A 17,829-nucleotide genomic window follows, 5' to 3' on the forward strand; every position below is an offset into this window, starting at 1 on the left:
GTCCCCCATGCACAAGACTCTTAAAGGGCCCTAAACCCAACACACACTTGGTGTGTTTACATGCACTAACAAACTCATTAATGCATGAACCATCTTTTTAAAACAAATTAAAACCTTATTTAGGTTTTTGACTTTTTAAAGATGGGATTAACATTTATAGATAAACACCTCTTTAAATAATGTGTTACTGTTTTTAACCATAAAGTGGCTTGAATATACATTTAAAAACAAGTATATAATGTGTGTGTGAATGTGGGAAAAAGTGTTAAAGTATAACCCTTTTATAATTTTTACTTTAGAGTGTAACATGCAGATGATCTGATACATACAAGATTATCATCAGTGACTAATATGTATCATATATAATAGTAATCATTAGCCATTGTGTAGTTACACATAGTATCTTATTCATTATTCCCTCTTATTTTTCATCCACCTTGTTCGGCTCATCCATGACACACACGCTACCATTTTTATTAACAAAAATCCCACATTTTCCGGGACATATTTTTCCATTCAAAATGAATAGCCCAATTTTTTTCAAAACTTTTAACATTTTCCATAGTTTTTCAACCGATTCAAATCTTTCCAAAGTCCGAATGCTTTTTGCTAATATTGGTCAATTGCTAGCATACTAACATTATATTTTGGTGCTTGGCGCACGCTAACAGTTAGCATGCAAGCTTTTTCAAGCTTATTTTTACACGTGTCATCATTTTGTACTTGACACATTCTGCTTGTTGATGTTAGCATGCTAGCTTTTTTAGTTAATTTTGCAGGTATACACCTCAGTCTGATATTTTAGTATTTGACAGATGCTAACTGTTATCGTGTAAACATTCTAAAATTAGCATGCCAGCCTTGTTGGCAAATGTTTAGCTATACACCTCAAAGTCATTTAGTTTGACACATGCTTACTGTTAGCATTTTTTTGAAAGTATACACCTTGAGGTTATACATTTCGGTACTTGATGCATGCTAACTAGGGATGTCCGATAATGGCTTTTTTGCCGATATCCGATATTGTCCAACTCTTAATTACCAATACCGATATATGCAGTCGTGGAATTAACACATTATTATGCCTAATTTGGACAACCAGGTATGGTGAAGATAAGGTCCTTTAAAAAAAAAATAAAAAAAAAATAAGATAAATAAATTAAAAACATTTTCTTGAATAAAAAAGAAAGTAAAACAATATAAAAACAGTTACATAGAAACTAGTAATTAATGAAAATGAGTAAAATTAACTATTAAAGGTTAGTACTATTAGTGGAGCAGCAGCACGCACAATCATGTGTGCTTACGGACTGTATCGCTTGCAGACTGTATTGATATATATTGATATATAATGTAGGAAGCAGAATATTAATAACAGAAAGAAACAACCCTTTTGTGTGAATGAGTGTAAATGGGGGAAGGAGGTTTTTTGGGTTGGTGCACTAATTGTAAGTGTATTTTGTGTTTTTTATGTTGATGTAATTAAAAAAAAAACCCCAAAAAAACGATACCGATAATAAAAAAATCGATACCGATAATTTCTGATATGACATTTTTAAACATTTATCGGACGATAATATCGGCAGGCCGATATTATCGGACATCTCTAATGCTAACAGTTATTTTTTGTTACCTGATGCTATCCGGCTTGCATGCTAACTGTTAGCATTTCAGTTCGGCTTCAGCTTTTCATCATTCACACGCAGATTCTGAGGAAATTTCTAAACATCTGTGATAGCATTGTGAAAGTGCAGTAGACTAGCTGACCTTCTCCATCCATGTGTGCTTGCAGTGCCCCCAGAAGGTGGTGACAGAGGCTCCTCCAGTGCCCATCCCCACCCCCACCCCCACTGTGGCCGAGCAACAGCTGGGCCGCCATACCAACTGCTCCTGCCCTGAAGGAGAAAAGGTGAAAGACACTTTCTTCTACACTTTTTTTTTCCTGCCGGGGCGCCAATCTTCTTCTGTCCTGACTTTTCATTTCCTGGCAGGGAGCGACTGGAGCACCTGGTCTCGCAGGTCTCAAGGGTGAAAAGGTCAACTGACGCTACTTTTAGTTTTGTGAGAGCATAACACAGCTTTTTATGGCGTTGGCTTCATGTGCCGACTGCTTTCACAGGGTGACGCCGGCGCTCGAGGTTTCGCCGGGCTGCAGGGCCTGATGGGAGAAAAAGGAGAAACTGTATGAAAACATTCAAACGTAGAACAACACACAAGTCATTTCAGACTGCATGCTTCCCTTCCATAGAGTCTCTTATGGCTTTCTGCCGGCCTCGATAATAATTAATCCTTGTTGATTAATTATTTGCAGGGCAAAGTAATCTCTGTCAGAGGTGAGAGAGGGGAGAAGGTAAGTAAACCTGTCGCTAACGACGCTGCATTAATTAACCACTACATACTCACTGTGTGCATATATTCATCAACTTCTGCTACTACTGTACAGTTAGATGGATAGATTGGTCGCTAAATAGCTCACTAGATAGGTAGATGGGTCATTAGCTAGGTAGATGGATTGCTTGCCTGATGGGAAGATAGGTAGCTCAGTTGTTAGCTAGATTGGGAGGTAAAAAGCTAGCTAATTCGACATGTAGGTCAATTGTTAGCTAACGAGATAGGTACATATAAAGCTTTCCAATTAGATAGGTAGGTAAATTATGAGCTAACCAGATACTTATATGAAAAGTTAGCTAATTAGATAGGTAAATTGTTTGCTAAATAGTTTGGTAGGTAAAAAGCTAAATATTTCGATGGGTAGGTAAATTGTTAATTAAAGAGTTAGGTGGGTAGATGGTTAATAAACTACATAAATAGTTAGGTTTTTAAATAGCTAGCTAGTTACATAAGTAGCTATACTTGACAAGCTAGATAGTTAGGTAGCTAAATAACTAACTACCGGTAGCTACAGTACTACCCATGTAATGTAAATACTAGAGGTGGGAGAAATAATCGATTTTTAGATGCATTGCAATTCGACATGGACAATTGTAAAATCGATTGGTAAACATCAATAATCGATTTATTTATTGTAAATAAAGTAATGCAGAAAGTTGTAAAATTTGGCTGAGTGCAGCATTCGACCTCACTGAGAGATTCAACCTGCTCTTTTAATTTAGGGCACTTATGTTCCAGTTTCGCACACATTTCCATAAATGTGATGGGAATTTCTTATTAAAAATGCACTATATTTAAAAGTAGCAAGTGATAAATGCTTATTTAGTGAAAAGAAAATACATTTAAAACTGAATCAATACACATACATTTAAGATTGTTATGTACGTGAGGGTTGGAAGGAGACGACACCATGAAGAGCTTAAGGTTACCAGGTTTATTGTAACCTTTTGATGACTGTGTGGGATGTGTATGCTACTCTAAGTGTTGGATGCAGGATTAAGTGTAGAATTAACCATGTAAATTATTCAAGAGGATGTTGTACATGCGTGATGGATGAAAAACTTCGTCTGACCAAGAGGAGAGGCACAAGGGAGATCCGGGGACAGGCAGGTGGTCGAGGGCAGGCGGCAAGCAACAATGTCCAAGTCCAAACGAGTGATCGAGGATTTAGGGAGGCAGTCCAATTTCCAGGTGGAGGTCGAGGTACAGCGCTCGAGCACACAGAACAAGGTGGGCACTGCAAGGAGAACAGGGGACATCAGTCAACAAGGCAAAAAGGGACAAAAGACAGGCGAGGACAACGAGAGGGAAGCCAGAGACGTAATGCTTACTACAAGAGTTAACGACGTTCCAGCGTAGGTTCCAAGGAGTGACTGATCTTTATGCTGTCCTCCTGATTGCTGCCAGGTGCGTTGATTGATGAAAGCCGGCAGCTGCGGCGAAGTGTGGGTGTGTCCTGGCATGCTGCCAGACAGAGTGTTGGATCTTGCAATGGGAGGGTTGTGGGTTCGAGACTGAGCTGTGACAAAGATGCATCAATAGTCGATTTGTATTTGAATCGTAATGGAATTGTAAGGTGGCCTCTAGTAAATACCCAATGGATATAAATAGCTAGATACTGTATATTGTTAAATAGTTAGCGAGCTACTCTAGATAGTGCGGTGCTAGCTAGCTACTTAGATGGGTAGGTAAATGCTAGCGAGATAAGTAGAAAGGTAGGTCAATGATAGCTAGATATAATTTAAATAGTTAAATGTCTATAGCAGGGGTCACCAACCTTTTTGAAACCAAGGGCTACTTCTTGGGTACTGATTAATGCGAAGGGCTACCAGTTAGATACACACTTAAATAAATTGCCAGAAGTAGCCAATTTGCTCAATTTACCTTTAACTCTGTTATTATTAATAATTAATGATATTTATCTTTGTGGAAACACTGATCATCTTAATGATTTCTCACAATAAATATATATAGAAACAGATAAATATCAATATGCAACACTTTATTTTTATATTTTCTCTAAGTGCACATTTTTCAAATTGAACATTTTCAAATGATCACTTCTAAGACAGTCTTGTGAAATCACAATATCCCATTTTAACTAGCTAGCCACTAACATTTTTTAACAAATCATGAATTACTTTGCACCATGTTTGTACAAATAATAACTCATGTAAAATACAAAAGTAAACTCTCAAATTTTTAAATCATGTCACAATTTGAACTGGACACCAAATCTGTTATCTGTTTCTTTGTCAGTTAGTGGGAAGCCTGGCATTGCATGCTGTTAACTAGTGTGTTGTACTCTGGTGTGTAACTTGACACTGCAACTCTGAGTGAGTCTTGCAGATGTGCATCAGGGAGGCGTGTTCTGTGTTTGTTCTTGATGAAGTTCATGTCAGAAAAGGCTGATTCACAAAGATAAGATTTTTCCTCATTGTTTGCGGAACCTTCTTAATCTTTTGGACATATTTTCACAGCAATCTGGCCTTAAGCTTAATTATGATAAATGTAAAATGTTAAGGATCGGAAATCTGAAGGGAACGTCCTTTTGAATGGAATGCAAAGTGCCTGTTTTGTGGACAGATGGACCAGTTAACATACTTGGTGTTGTTGTCCCAGAAAATCTGGAAGATCTAGGCTCAGTAATTTATGATAATCGACTAAGAAAGCTGGACAAAATTATGCAATTATGGAAAGGGTTACCCCTAACCTTGTATGGTAAATTGTCTATTGCCAACTCGTTAATTAGTCCTCAATGTATTTATTTGTTTTTGTCATTACCAGCTCCATCACAAAACTTTTTTAAGATTTATGAGCGGAGGGTCTTCGATTTTGTCTGGAACGGCAAACCAGAAAAGATTAAAAGAAAGGTTTTGTACAAAGAGTATGAATATGGGGGCCTGAAACTTCTCAACCTTGAAGCTATGTGTCTGTCTTTAAAAGCATCAATTGTTCCAAAGATGTATTTAAACATTGAGTGGTACACAAATGTCCTGTTGGACAAAAAACATGTACTGTATCAAAATAAATTGTATCCTTTTTTACAAGTGATCCCCTCCCAGAGAGTCTGCTGGGAAACATGGCGGGGTTCATAAAGGAAACAATCCACTCATAGTGGTGTTTTCAATTTTATGTGCCAGAAAAAAGAGACGATATTTTGCAGCAGTTAATATGGATGAACTCTAATATTGTAATAGATGGAAAGCCTTTCTTTTGGAAAAATATGTTTGAAAGAGGAATCATTTTTGTCAATGATATTATCAATGAGAATGGTAAAATTATGAAGTATGATGAATTTAGAGCTATGTATGGTGATGCTTGCTCAAGCTTTTCATTTTATCAACTAACTGGAGTAATTGGGAAAAGATGGAAACAAATAATTAATTATGGAACTACTAAATTATTAGTTTGTAAACCTCTAATAAGAAATTCTAGTTGGCAAAAAGGAACTAAAATAAATAGAAAAATATATAATTTTTATTTAATAAAGAAATCTTTGAAGGCTGCCTCATACAACACAAATGGAAAATGGGAGGACTTTTTTGACTGCCCGTTGCCATGGGATGCCATATTCAAACTAATCTATAAAACCACTATCGATGTGCAAAATCGTTATTTTCAAATTAAAATTATTTATAACTTCTTACCCACAGGGAAAATGTTAACATTATGGAATATGACAGAGTCAGATGATTGCCGATTTTGTTGTCAGGAGCCTGAATCCACCCTGCATTTGTTTTGGTATTGTCATATTGTGTCTTTGTTTTGGGTGGAAGTTGAAAAAATGTGTTTAAGGATTGGTTTGTTTATGAAGCTTAATGTGGTTTCTGTTATTTTAGGAGAGTTCATTGACAATCATGATTTAGTCAATTTAATTATAGTACTCTGTAAAATTTTTATTTTTAAGGCCAAAAACAGATATTCACTTAGTATTACTTTCTTTAAAACATTTATTCAGTATTTTCTAACTTTAGAAAGTTACATGGTTGAAAACGATAATGATGCCAAAAAACATTTAAAAAAAGATGAGAAGTCCTCAAAGGCTTATTTTGAAAGTATAATTATGTTTATAGATTATATGATATCTGTTGTTGTGTTCCCTAATTTGAGTGACCTGGACATAATCTGGACTGTACATAAATGCTTATTTTGAAAATGTAATTTTGTTTATAAATTATATGCAATCTGTTGTGTTCCCTAATTTTTTTCTGTGTACATGAATGAAGGTGTGTGTGTTGCTGAGTCCGACTTGGACATTATCTGGACTGGGCCTGGTTTAAAAAACCCTTTAAACAAATCTAATTTCATTGACAACCTGGTCTGTTGAAGATAAGGCCCTTTTTTTAAAAATAAAATAAAATAAGATAAATAAAAAACATTTTCTTGGATAAAAAAGAAAGTAAAACAATATAAAAATAATTACATAAAAAATAGTAATTAATGAAAATGTTAGTGGACCAGCAGCCTATACAATCATGTGTGCTTCAGGGACTGTGTCCCTTGCAGATGTGTTGTCTATGTTGTGGGAACCAGAATATTGGTAGCAGAAAGAAATAACCCCTTTTGTGTGAGTGGGTGTGCATGGGGGAGGTTGTTTGGGTTGATGCACTGATTGAAAGTGTATATTGTGTTTTTTCTATGTAGATTTAATTAAAAAAAAAAAAATATATATATATATATTTTTTTTTTTTTTTTTTAATTTTTTTTTTTAATTTTTTTTTTTTTAGAACAGGCCCGCGGGCGACTCATCTGGTCCTTACGGGCGACCTGGTGCCCGCGGGCACCGCGTTGGTGACCCCTGGTCTATAGCTACATTTCTAGATAGTTTTCTAGGTAATACTGAGCTAGCTAGTTTGATATGTAAGTTGATAGATATAAGTAGCAGCCGATTTACGCAACGTGATTATGCGGTGGCCGTCTTAGCGGGCGCCACAATGAAAATCTTAATTTGCTTATTTCTCTATCAATTTTTATGCGGTTTACTGTATTGGCAAGGTAAACACAGGACTAGTATTACATGGTTGTTTTGTTTTGTAAAAATAAGGATTCCTATCATTGAAATATTCCCAGTGTCCAAGTTTATGCAGCATTCTTGTTGCTTTGTTGTCTGACGTAACTACCTCGATAGTGTGTCATTATAGTCACTTTACAAGACTTCATGTAGTGATAGTTTCTTTCTCGCTCACTCATGTTAAAACTTTAATGTTTATTTGTCTGCATGAATAATCTGTTCATTTGCCAAAGCTGACTGTACAATTTATTGCTTCAACTTGACGCAAAAATTGTGACCTAAGCCAGCAATGCATTGTGGTTCAAAGTGTCAATGCTGTTGCATGAATTCTTCCCTCTAATTGCACCTTCAATCTTTCTGTGTTCTCAGCATCGTTAGTGGCTGTTTTTGCTATGCAAGCATGCTAAGCCTTTGTCCTAATCTAAGGATGAAAGAAATGACGTGTGTTGGAACGATCCATGGTGGAATTAGAATAACCAAGTCAACTAAACCTTTTTTGTGACAGCACGGACGTGGTCTCGCCGGCCATCCTGCATGTGTGTGTCGCCGCTCACGTCCAACTAAGTAACACAACTTTGTGTTCACAGGGTGATAGAGGCACAGAGGGTCTGACAGGTGCCTTTGGACAGAAGGGAGAGAAGGTGTGGCACACCTGAACCTGGCGGATTAGTTTTTTCTCTGAATCCAAACAGTTGGCTAATAGATAGTGAGTGTGTTTTCTTTTCACCAACAGGGAGTGTCTGGTATTCCTGGTATTGATGGGCTATCTGGAGACAGAGGAGACAAAGTAAGAACAAATAGTTTTTAATTTTGTGCAATTTTTGTTTTATATTATTGTTTTGTTTTTTTTAATAGGGAGAGGCAGGACGGTCTGGCACTCCTGGACTTACTGGTCTGAGTGGATCAAAGGTGGGCAGTGTTTAATTTATTTTGTACAATAAAAATAGCAGAAATAAAAACACGTTTTCGAATGGAAGAAAAAAAAGACTTCACTCTATTTAAATACATTATTTTAAGATAAAACACAACTTGTAGGAATGTTACAAAATTCAGTCATTTCACTTGCACACAGGCAAGCAGCTGTGTGCGCGTCTACGTATCTACATGGAATGTATCTAAATGTTAAGTATCTACATGGAATGTATCTACATGTACACAGCAGGGGAGCTGGTTAACTTATGAGAGTAGTGTGACGTCAGTGAGTGAGTGGGTGAGTAAAGAGAGAGAGATGTAGGAGTGCACTGCGCAGTAGAGTGATGAACGGGTCCGGTTGTGTCCTGCAAAATTAAAAATAAAGTGATTGTCACGAATCGGCGGCCTCGTCATTCTGACCCGAAAGCGGCGCTTAGCAGACCCATTATAAAGTGAAGGGTGTTACACCCCCGACGAAAAAATGCGCCCTGGAAGTAACGTCTGCCCTGTGCTCCTCGACTACGGTCTGCACGGGAGCAGAACTGCAGGACATGTGTAACAACTACAGTATTACCTGTCACTCTTCATAACTCCTTGTGCAGATGTGAATGTTCATTATTTAAATGTTTACTAAGTTTGAAGCAAAGGTGCTAATGCTAATTGTCACATTTGGCGAGGGTGTTTTAAAGCAGCACTTGAAGCGCGGCGCTTCCATGTTTAAAGTGTCACCTTTATCGTTAGTTTTGTAGTCCAAATACCTCCATATTGTACTTTACACACTTCTTTATTAACTAGTAGAATTGTAGTTTTTATTATCAGTTTTGAAGTCCAAATACCTCCATATTGTACTTCACACACTCTTTATTAACCAGAAACATTTTTGTTTTTATGGTTAGTTTTGAAGACCAAATACTTCCATATTGTATTTCACACCCTCTTTATTAACCAGTAGAATTGTAGTTTTTATTGTTAGTTTTGAAGTCCAAATACCTCCCTATTGTATTTCACACACACTCTTTATTAACCAGTAGAATTGTTGTTTTTTGCCATTCTTCCTCTCCAAGATGTTATTGCTTGTATGCACTTTGTGTGTGTGTTTTGACACACTCAACATCATGCGCCTCGGCTCTGTAGTCACTGCCGCACAGCAGCATTCAGATGAAAGTATGGTACCGGTACTTTTCAAAGGCAGTAGAGTACCGATTTCAATTCATTAGTATCGCGGTACTTTATTAGTACCGGTATACAGCTCTTTTGAATCTTTTCACCGGATTGTTACCTCTGCTTAATAAAGAGATTGAATGTGTTTCAATGGCTGTCGTATCTTCTTGTCAACAAACGGGGTATTGTTTGGATGGCAAGTTTGTCACTTCAATCATTGACTTGTAGTTTAATATTCCCATTGTGTACGTGTGTGTATGTTGTCTGCTATGTCACAGTGTGATGGTGCCTCTTTCTGTTTGATATCAACTTTATTTTAGTGCGGTGCTGCTTGTTGCTTTCACCAGTAAAAAGATATTTCCTGCATGGAACTTTCTGCACTTATGACGCTGTCTTGTTGTCGACATAATCCCATCAAAACGTTACATCAAGTTATCGCTAATGGTGTTCTAACGGACCTAAAAGTAATTAATTAGATTACGGTGTTATGAACGCAGTTATTATGAACACAGATAATCATAAATATATGAGTGTTGGCTTATTGTATGGGAGCAATATCAGACAATACTCAAAAAATCAGAACCGGAAGAGAAAAAAATTGTATAAGGACATCCTTATTTTATATTTTATGCTCATATTTTTTTTTATGAATGAAAAACGATTGAATCTGATTTTCAATCACATTTTTTTTGTAGTCTTTAATCACAAGTGCCTCAAAGGGCTTCACAAAGCACAACCACCTCTCCTGATCTGAACTCACATCACGTTTTCTGTGATGGATGGAAAGTTGTTTAAAAATGTACGGAAAAAACGATTTAATTGCAAGTTAACCAAAAATATTACTTTATTAAAGAATATATTTACTGTCATTAGATTTTCTGTCATTTATTTACAGTCATTTGTTACATTTCCTACAATAAATTGATCCATTGGGTCCCTTAATAAAGGCTCCTGTGACCCTAATTGGAGGATGGGTGCAGTAATGACAATAACACATAATCATATAAATATCTCCATTTGTACATTTCAGGGAATTCAAGGTGATACAGGATATGCAGGGTCACCTGGACCAAAAGGTGTCGGTGTGAGTGTCTACTGTACATCCACCCAGTGCTGACTTGGTTCTATTCATTCTTCACTCATTGTTCTCTCCTACAGGGCGACCGGGGAATAAAGGGTGAAAAGGGAACGACGGGACCCAGCGTAAGTGATACCATGACCAAACTTTTGTTTGTATGCACAATTTCAACATGCTTATTTTATGATGCGTAGCGAAGCCTACTAGTCTTGATTTTTTAACACTAAAATGTCCTAAGTGAAGTGGTAGGTGTACACAGGACCTTATTTAGCCAAGGCAGGTCAGAGGTGGTATCATGTCCACAAGGAAGGAGGTTTTTCCTTCATGGAGCTTTAACAGCAAGTATTCAAGCACCTCTTCTCTCAAAAGTCAAGTTAACAAGAGGAAATAATTGGTATTTCTTGTGTTTTGTGCTCATAAACCGCATCATTTTATTGTTTTATTTGCACACACAGAAAAAGAGATAAAAGAACAATATACAATGTAAGGGTGCCCATTACGTCGATGGTGGAGGGTATGTCAGTCCATCGAGGGCCAGGCATTAAAAAAATACACCTAAAAATTAGGTATCATCAATCTTCACTACGACGTCACTCGATTGACGTTCACGGCACCCGAGGGTCTTGTAAGATGACGCTGTCTGCTGCCAGATCATTATTAAGAAAAAATTACCGACAAGAAAGCGAGAAACACTTTTTATTTTAAGACTCTCGCGCCATACCTGCCGTCAAAACTCTATAAAGACTGACTGCACAGTTCCTGTCTTCACAATAAAAGTGCTGCTTCATACGGCCTGCGCTGACAAAATATTTCTTGTAAAGTGTATAAAAAGTAGTATGGAAGCTGGACAAACAAAAAGCAAGCACTTTCATGTGGTATTGGACAGAAAGGAGGACTTTTTTTCTTCTCCGTTTGAAAATGTGGAGGTTATCATCACTACTGTCTGATTCCTATCAATGCAAGTCATCAGAATCAACTTATATTCTTGTCTTTATGAAAGAAAGGAATGTTAAACATGCTTGTATTATTATTAAACACCTTTAACTTGTTAACCTCTCTTTCATAAATAAATCAATATAAATGATATGCATGAATGAAGTAGATCCCCTCCACTTGGTCAATTGAGAAGTAACTCGCCTGCAGAAAAAGTGTGGGCCCCCCATGATGTAAAGCAAAAATATGTGCGGGACAGGTTAAGAGGACACTAAGGTCTTGCAAAGACACCTGCCCCAAAACGTAACAATTTACACAGCAACAAAAAAATAAAATTAAACATTAATAAGATGAGGTGGTCATCAGTATGCCACCCGAACGCCTCCCTAGGGAGGTGTGTAGGGCACGTCCGACCGGTAGGAGGCGACGGGGAAGACCCAAGACACGTTGGGAAGACTATGTCTCCCGGTTGGCCTGGGAACGCCTCGGGATCCCCCGGGAAGAGCTGGACCAAGTGGCTGGGGAGAGGGCTTCTTTGCTTAGGCTGCTGCCCCCGCAACCTCACCTCAGATAAGCGAAAGTAAATGGATAGATGGATAAAATAAAATATCATATTTCCAAAGTAGGTGTCCTCTGTATTTGAGCGTACAATTCTTAGTTAATGTTCTACATACTGATAGAACAATGCTAAACATTTTCCACGAGGGCAAATTGAACCTCCTGAAACCCCCCCCCCCCCCCCCCCCCAAAAAATGTTGCAATTTTTCTTTGCATCAAATAATTGTTTTTTTGGTGCATACAATATACCACAGTATTTTTTTTCATAAAATGTCATTATTTTGTTAATTGATGTAATGTCCTTTGCAGTGGACACACGTTTCTAGTGAATAATCATATTTTCTATTACAGTATGAATATCAACCCTATGATGAATAGTATGCAAGTAGTAGTTTCTCTTATTTAACATGTATTTTTACATTTTAATGCAGGGCCGCCCCTCCCTACAGGCAGATCCCACGCTGTGTGGGGCCCCGCAATCCATGGGGCAAGGCATTTCGTTTGACATTTTAACACATACATATTCCTAGCCCCCTCCTGCTCAGTCACTGATGATAATAATTTAATAGCACTTTTCATTTAACGTTATCATTGTCCCCATGTGGCTTGAATGCACTGGTCTTGTAAATACTGGGTTTGATGCCTTAGGCAGGAAGGTTTGCTCATTAATTATAGAATAGAACATTTTATTGTCTCCGTTATTCACTATGAAAATCAAGTTTAGCAGCTCCACATAACCTAAAGAGATGCGATAGAATACAAACAACAATGAATAAAAACACAGAGTTTAACAGTTTGGGTTTATAATAATGTTACATTTGTTATTTTGCATTCAAAATCGGAGGGCGGCATGGTGTAGTGGGTAGAGTGGCCGTGCCAGAAACCTGAGGGTTGCAGGTTCGCTCCCTGCCTCTTACCATCCAAAATCGCTGCCGTTGTGTCCTTGGGCAGGTCACTTCACCCTTGCCCCCGGTGCCGCTTACACCGGAGAATATATGATGAATGAATGAGTTGTAAAAATTAATGATGGGTTCTCACTTCTCTGTGAAGCGCTTTGAGTGTCTAGAAAAGCGCTATATAAATCTAATCCATTATTATTATTTATTATTAAAATGACTGTTAATTAAGTCCAAAATATGCATCTAATGAAATTCAAGTTTGGGTCAAATAGCCTAAAAATGGTTTCCAAAAAAAATTCTGCGTATTGCCCCAATTAAGGCAAGGCGGCCATTTCTTTTGAAAAAGTCAATGTAGTAACTCCTTGTGTCTACCTTTTAAAAACTGCAGAAATTGATGTCATGATGTCCTCCACAACACAACCAATTTTATTTTGTATGTTTTTGAATTTGAAATAACGCTTACTGAAGACAAAAATGCATTTCTGGTTTTTAATCATAATTTAATTATATCTCTTCCGAACATCTAATTTATCAAATGTATTTCATAACACTAAAACCAAAATCTTGTTGGCACCTAGATCAAGACATGCACCAACATTTGTTCTTCGATGATCCACCCTCCACATTTGTGTCGACCAGTGGTGTCCACAGTGTGGCTTGGGGGCCATTTGCAGCATGCAGTTTATTTTTTAACAGTCTGCAGAACATTCTAAAAATACTACTAAAATAAAAACATTAAAAAGTGCAATAAAGAGGCAAACAGGTGAAATGTAACAAGAAAAAGTTGGAATGTTGACTCTAATAATAACAGTTTGTTTCTGTCATTGCTCAAAAAATAATAATGAATCAAAATCAATGTCATGAATTATTAACCTATTCAAGGCTCCAATTACTTCACATCCAATATTCCACTTTGACTCATTTGGGGGAAAATATTGTACATATTAGAGTTTGTTATATAAAAAACATAGTTTTCTTTGACAAAAAGGGCATAAAAGATAATAAAAACTCAAATTTATAAAGTTGATCTAGGACAGTGGTCCCCAACCACCCAAGCGCCGGTCCGTGACGCATTATCTACCGGGCCGCACAGAGACATTAAATCATTTATAAAAGACCGCATTTTCTTCTACTTAACTATCGCCAGTCCCACCAGACACATCAATGAGCTTGTTCATAGATGTATTATAAAACTCCTGATAGGAAGTCGCCATTTGCTATATTTGTTACATCGTTGTTACATGGGAAAATGCACATTAATAAACATATAATATGTAAAGGTGCCAAATCGTAGCCAAAAGCTAGGTTCCATCTGCAGTCCGCGGCATGTTGATGACCTAAGATCAGGCAGATCATGAACAAAGTGACCAAGGTAGTTAAAGATGGAGAAGTGCTAAATTGTTGCATATAATAATTGTGCTGAAGGAAGTAAATACACATTTCCTTTGGCCTAGTAAGTTAAAGTGCTGGTATTATTGCACATAGTCCTATTACATGAGTAGTTAGCAATAACAGATGTATTTACGAAAGGAAAGTAGGACCGAAAAAAGCTAACCGTTTATCTACGTATGAAATATTGCACAAAATATGAATATATAACTTTTAGAATGGAAATAGAAATCCACGGAAATCTATTGTAACTAATGGCAAGTATGTCTAGCTTTATTATATATCCATGCTCTTGTCCTTGAATGTGATGTATCACCTATAACCCATAAGATACTAAAGTAAAAAAAAAGCTTACTACTAGCAAAAATTTGTAAAAAAACAAGTCTATGGAGATCTTTTTTGCAAAAGAAAAAAGGCCAGGAGCTCCCACTAATTCAACGTTATGGTGAGTTTTTTCATGCACTTATTTGCTATATTTATCTGCCACACGTGAAAGGCCGGTCTGTGAAAATAATGCCTGCATTAAGCCGGTCCCTGGTGCAAAAAAGGTTGGGGACCTCTGATCTAGGAGACTTAAGCATTGAAAGTAAAAAAAAAAAAAAGACTTATTTTAAACACTTTTATGAGGGGGGTATTTTTTGGGTCTCCAAGAATTTTAGTGGGATTTTTTTTTTTTTTTTTTTTTTTTAACTGTCATTGTCACAGTCACTGTTCAGGCACATCAAAATAAAAACCGACTAAAAAGCAGCTTCTAGCCAAGGTCTACAGCCACCATCATTCAGCTGGCAAGAGGACTACTTTTACACTTAGGGTTGTACACTATACCGGTACTGATTAAAAAAAGAAGCTATTTTATTGCTTTTAAAAAATTAAAAAATATCAAAATGACTGCCATGTGTTTTGATACTGTATTTCGGTAAGTTTGGACACCCCTGGTATAGACATACATTGAGAAAGGAATTTAAAACGTAGCAATGCGTTTCTTTGTTGTAGGAGAACAAGTTTTCATAGTGGGAACAAGTTTGTGTTTCTGCAAAAAGTGTCAGGTTAGATGATGAGGATGTTTTTAGGTAAAGAAAGGTCTTCACTCTGTGAGAACATTCCTCTTACTGAGGGTCATAATGGTCCAAACAGATGTGACTTCTTTCTTTCTCCTCATTTCCCGTCCGGACTCGTGTGGGGGCTCATTTTGGCAAAAGGAAAGCAGTGGAAGTCTTCTTGACGTCTTGTGAAAGTCATCACCTTTTTTAACCTCCTGAGAACCGCCGTTGATCTCAGCAGTGGACATTTGTGTTTTGCATGTGGAACTCTGACACTGATGTCCACTTCAGAGGACGCTGGTTCTCAGGAGGTTACGTAGATGAGAGGTGAAGGGCAGCGTGTCATCTTCCATTTGAACGTGAGCTGTAGTAGAAAAACCATTCATAAAGAAAGAATGATTACTTTGCCACATGTGCAACAGGTCCGTGTCAGGCTGAAATCTCATCACCGTTCTACACAGCCTGCCTGCATGCCACTCAAACTGCTAGTCAGCAATTTCCTGCAGGTCACAAGTAGTCAAGTACTTGTGATGAAGTCACCCACATGACCTTTATGCTCCATGAAGGCTGTGAGACATTTGTTGGTAGACTTCCTTACTGAAAAAGTGACTTGTTTTGAAGGCAAAGTGGAGCTAAGGTGAGGGGTGTCCTAGTACCACATTGATATTGGTCCCATATCAGCAAAGAAAGCAATGTATCAGATGATAGGTGCGTGCATGTAAAATGTGTGATATCATGTCTGATACAAGCATAGAGAATATATATTGTTACATTTCCATTATTAAGCCTTGCCTTGCGTTGTTTAATGGAAAATAAAAACATAAAAAAAATAATTTCAATATTAGCAATACACGCCAATTAATACAAATACAAAAAAAGCATGAACATGAAGAAAAAAATGGCAATATGGTTTTTAGTTTGTAATGTGGTTAGTTGTTTCCTAATATCGACATCAGATATTTGTTTAGTATCCGACAAAAAACTAATATCAGATAACATGTCAAATATGTGATATCATGTGCCATACAAGCAGTCCTGCAGCGGGTTTACTTGTGTGTGATATCATGTGCGATACAAGCAGTTCTGCAGCGTGTTTACTTGTGTGTGATATCATGTGCGATACAAGCAGTCCTGCAGCGTTTTCACTTGTGCTGAGTTGGACAGCCAGTTAACATCTAAATGTCCTCCAATAAGCACATTATTTATTTCATTTTACTAAAGTGATTTACAGAAGGTAAACATGCTAGGCTATAGGGTACCAGCAGCTACACAACAGCTAAGCACACAATATCACACAAGCTAGACATACATAATCATTGAACTAAATGTCATTATAAACACATTTGTCAATATAAATTAGTATTAAATAATTATAGTTGCATATTACTTACACATACAAAGTCTCCAAGGCAGAAGTGTATTAAAGTATCCAGTAACAAACATGTCTGCATCATTCATCTTACTGATATTGTGACCACTAGGTGTTGCGAAAAACAATTACCACTCGACATCATTTTCAAAGCGGCATAAGTTAATAATGCAGTGAAACAAGTCAGAGAACAATGATATGGAAAACACTAACTTATTTATTATTTACTGTACTTAACATAGCTTTTCTCCCAGTCACTCACACACAAAAGTGAGCCGTTGTCTTAAATTGGGGTGAAATACTGTAAAGATATGACTAACAATCTTATGATTAACAGTGCAATTTTGTAGATCTGGCCACAGATAAATATCTATAAATATTCTGGGTTTGGGGATGTATACATGTCAGAGCTTTTCTTATTGTCACTCACACAAACCAGTGACCTAGCGGCACTCTGCAAAAAAGTGCTCAATAGTTGTTTGTAAGCTAGCAAACATGATGGTGATCAATGAAGCTAAGTATCATAAATATCGTATGTCCTTATTTGTCTACCAAATACTTCACTGTTATTAAAAACATAAATCAATCAATTTAGTTTTAAAATACCGTAATTGTTTTCCAAAAACGAATAACGAATAATGTCGTTAAGTTAAGTTAAAGTAGCAATGATTGTCACACACACACTAGGTGTGGTGAAATTTGTCCTCTGCATCTGACCCATCCCCTTGTTCACCCCCTGGGAGGTGAGGGGAGCAGTGAGCAGCAGCGGTGGCCGCGCCCGGGAAACATTTTTGGTGATTTAACCCCCAATTCCAAACCTTGATGCTCAGTGCCAAGCAGGGACGTAATGGCTCCCACTTTTATAGTCTTTGGTATGACTCGGCCGGGGTTTGAACTCACAACCTACCCATCTCAGGGTGGACACTCTAACCACTAGGCCACTGAGTACATTAACATTAGCATCAATGCAAATATCAGAGTTGAGTGCTGTGATTTGCTACAAAATAAAATAATCATAAACACGAATAACTCTGTCTTTTCACCAGCAGGGAGTGCCCTAGAGCAGGTTATTTCAAAGTTTGTCT

At 37.2% G+C, this 17,829-nt stretch overlaps 1 protein-coding gene across 1 annotated transcript in view; it reads left to right on the plus strand.

Annotated features, from left to right (window-relative positions):
• LOC133635908 (collagen alpha-1(XXII) chain-like) overlaps nucleotides 1-17,829 on the plus strand; it is a 94,126-nt gene that overhangs the window by 27,510 nt on the left and 48,787 nt on the right. The window contains exons 9-17 of the mRNA XM_062029364.1: nucleotides 1,793-1,909; nucleotides 1,992-2,036; nucleotides 2,120-2,182; nucleotides 2,312-2,350; nucleotides 7,993-8,046; nucleotides 8,139-8,192; nucleotides 8,261-8,314; nucleotides 10,509-10,562; nucleotides 10,637-10,681. Of these exons, the coding sequence (XP_061885348.1) occupies nucleotides 1,793-1,909; nucleotides 1,992-2,036; nucleotides 2,120-2,182; nucleotides 2,312-2,350; nucleotides 7,993-8,046; nucleotides 8,139-8,192; nucleotides 8,261-8,314; nucleotides 10,509-10,562; nucleotides 10,637-10,681 (525 nt within the window). The remainder of the gene's footprint in view (nucleotides 1-1,792; nucleotides 1,910-1,991; nucleotides 2,037-2,119; nucleotides 2,183-2,311; nucleotides 2,351-7,992; nucleotides 8,047-8,138; nucleotides 8,193-8,260; nucleotides 8,315-10,508; nucleotides 10,563-10,636; nucleotides 10,682-17,829) is intronic.

Source organism: Entelurus aequoreus, linkage group LG20 (genome assembly GCF_033978785.1).
Source record: "Entelurus aequoreus isolate RoL-2023_Sb linkage group LG20, RoL_Eaeq_v1.1, whole genome shotgun sequence".
Classification (NCBI taxonomy): Eukaryota; Metazoa; Chordata; class Actinopteri; order Syngnathiformes; family Syngnathidae; genus Entelurus; species Entelurus aequoreus.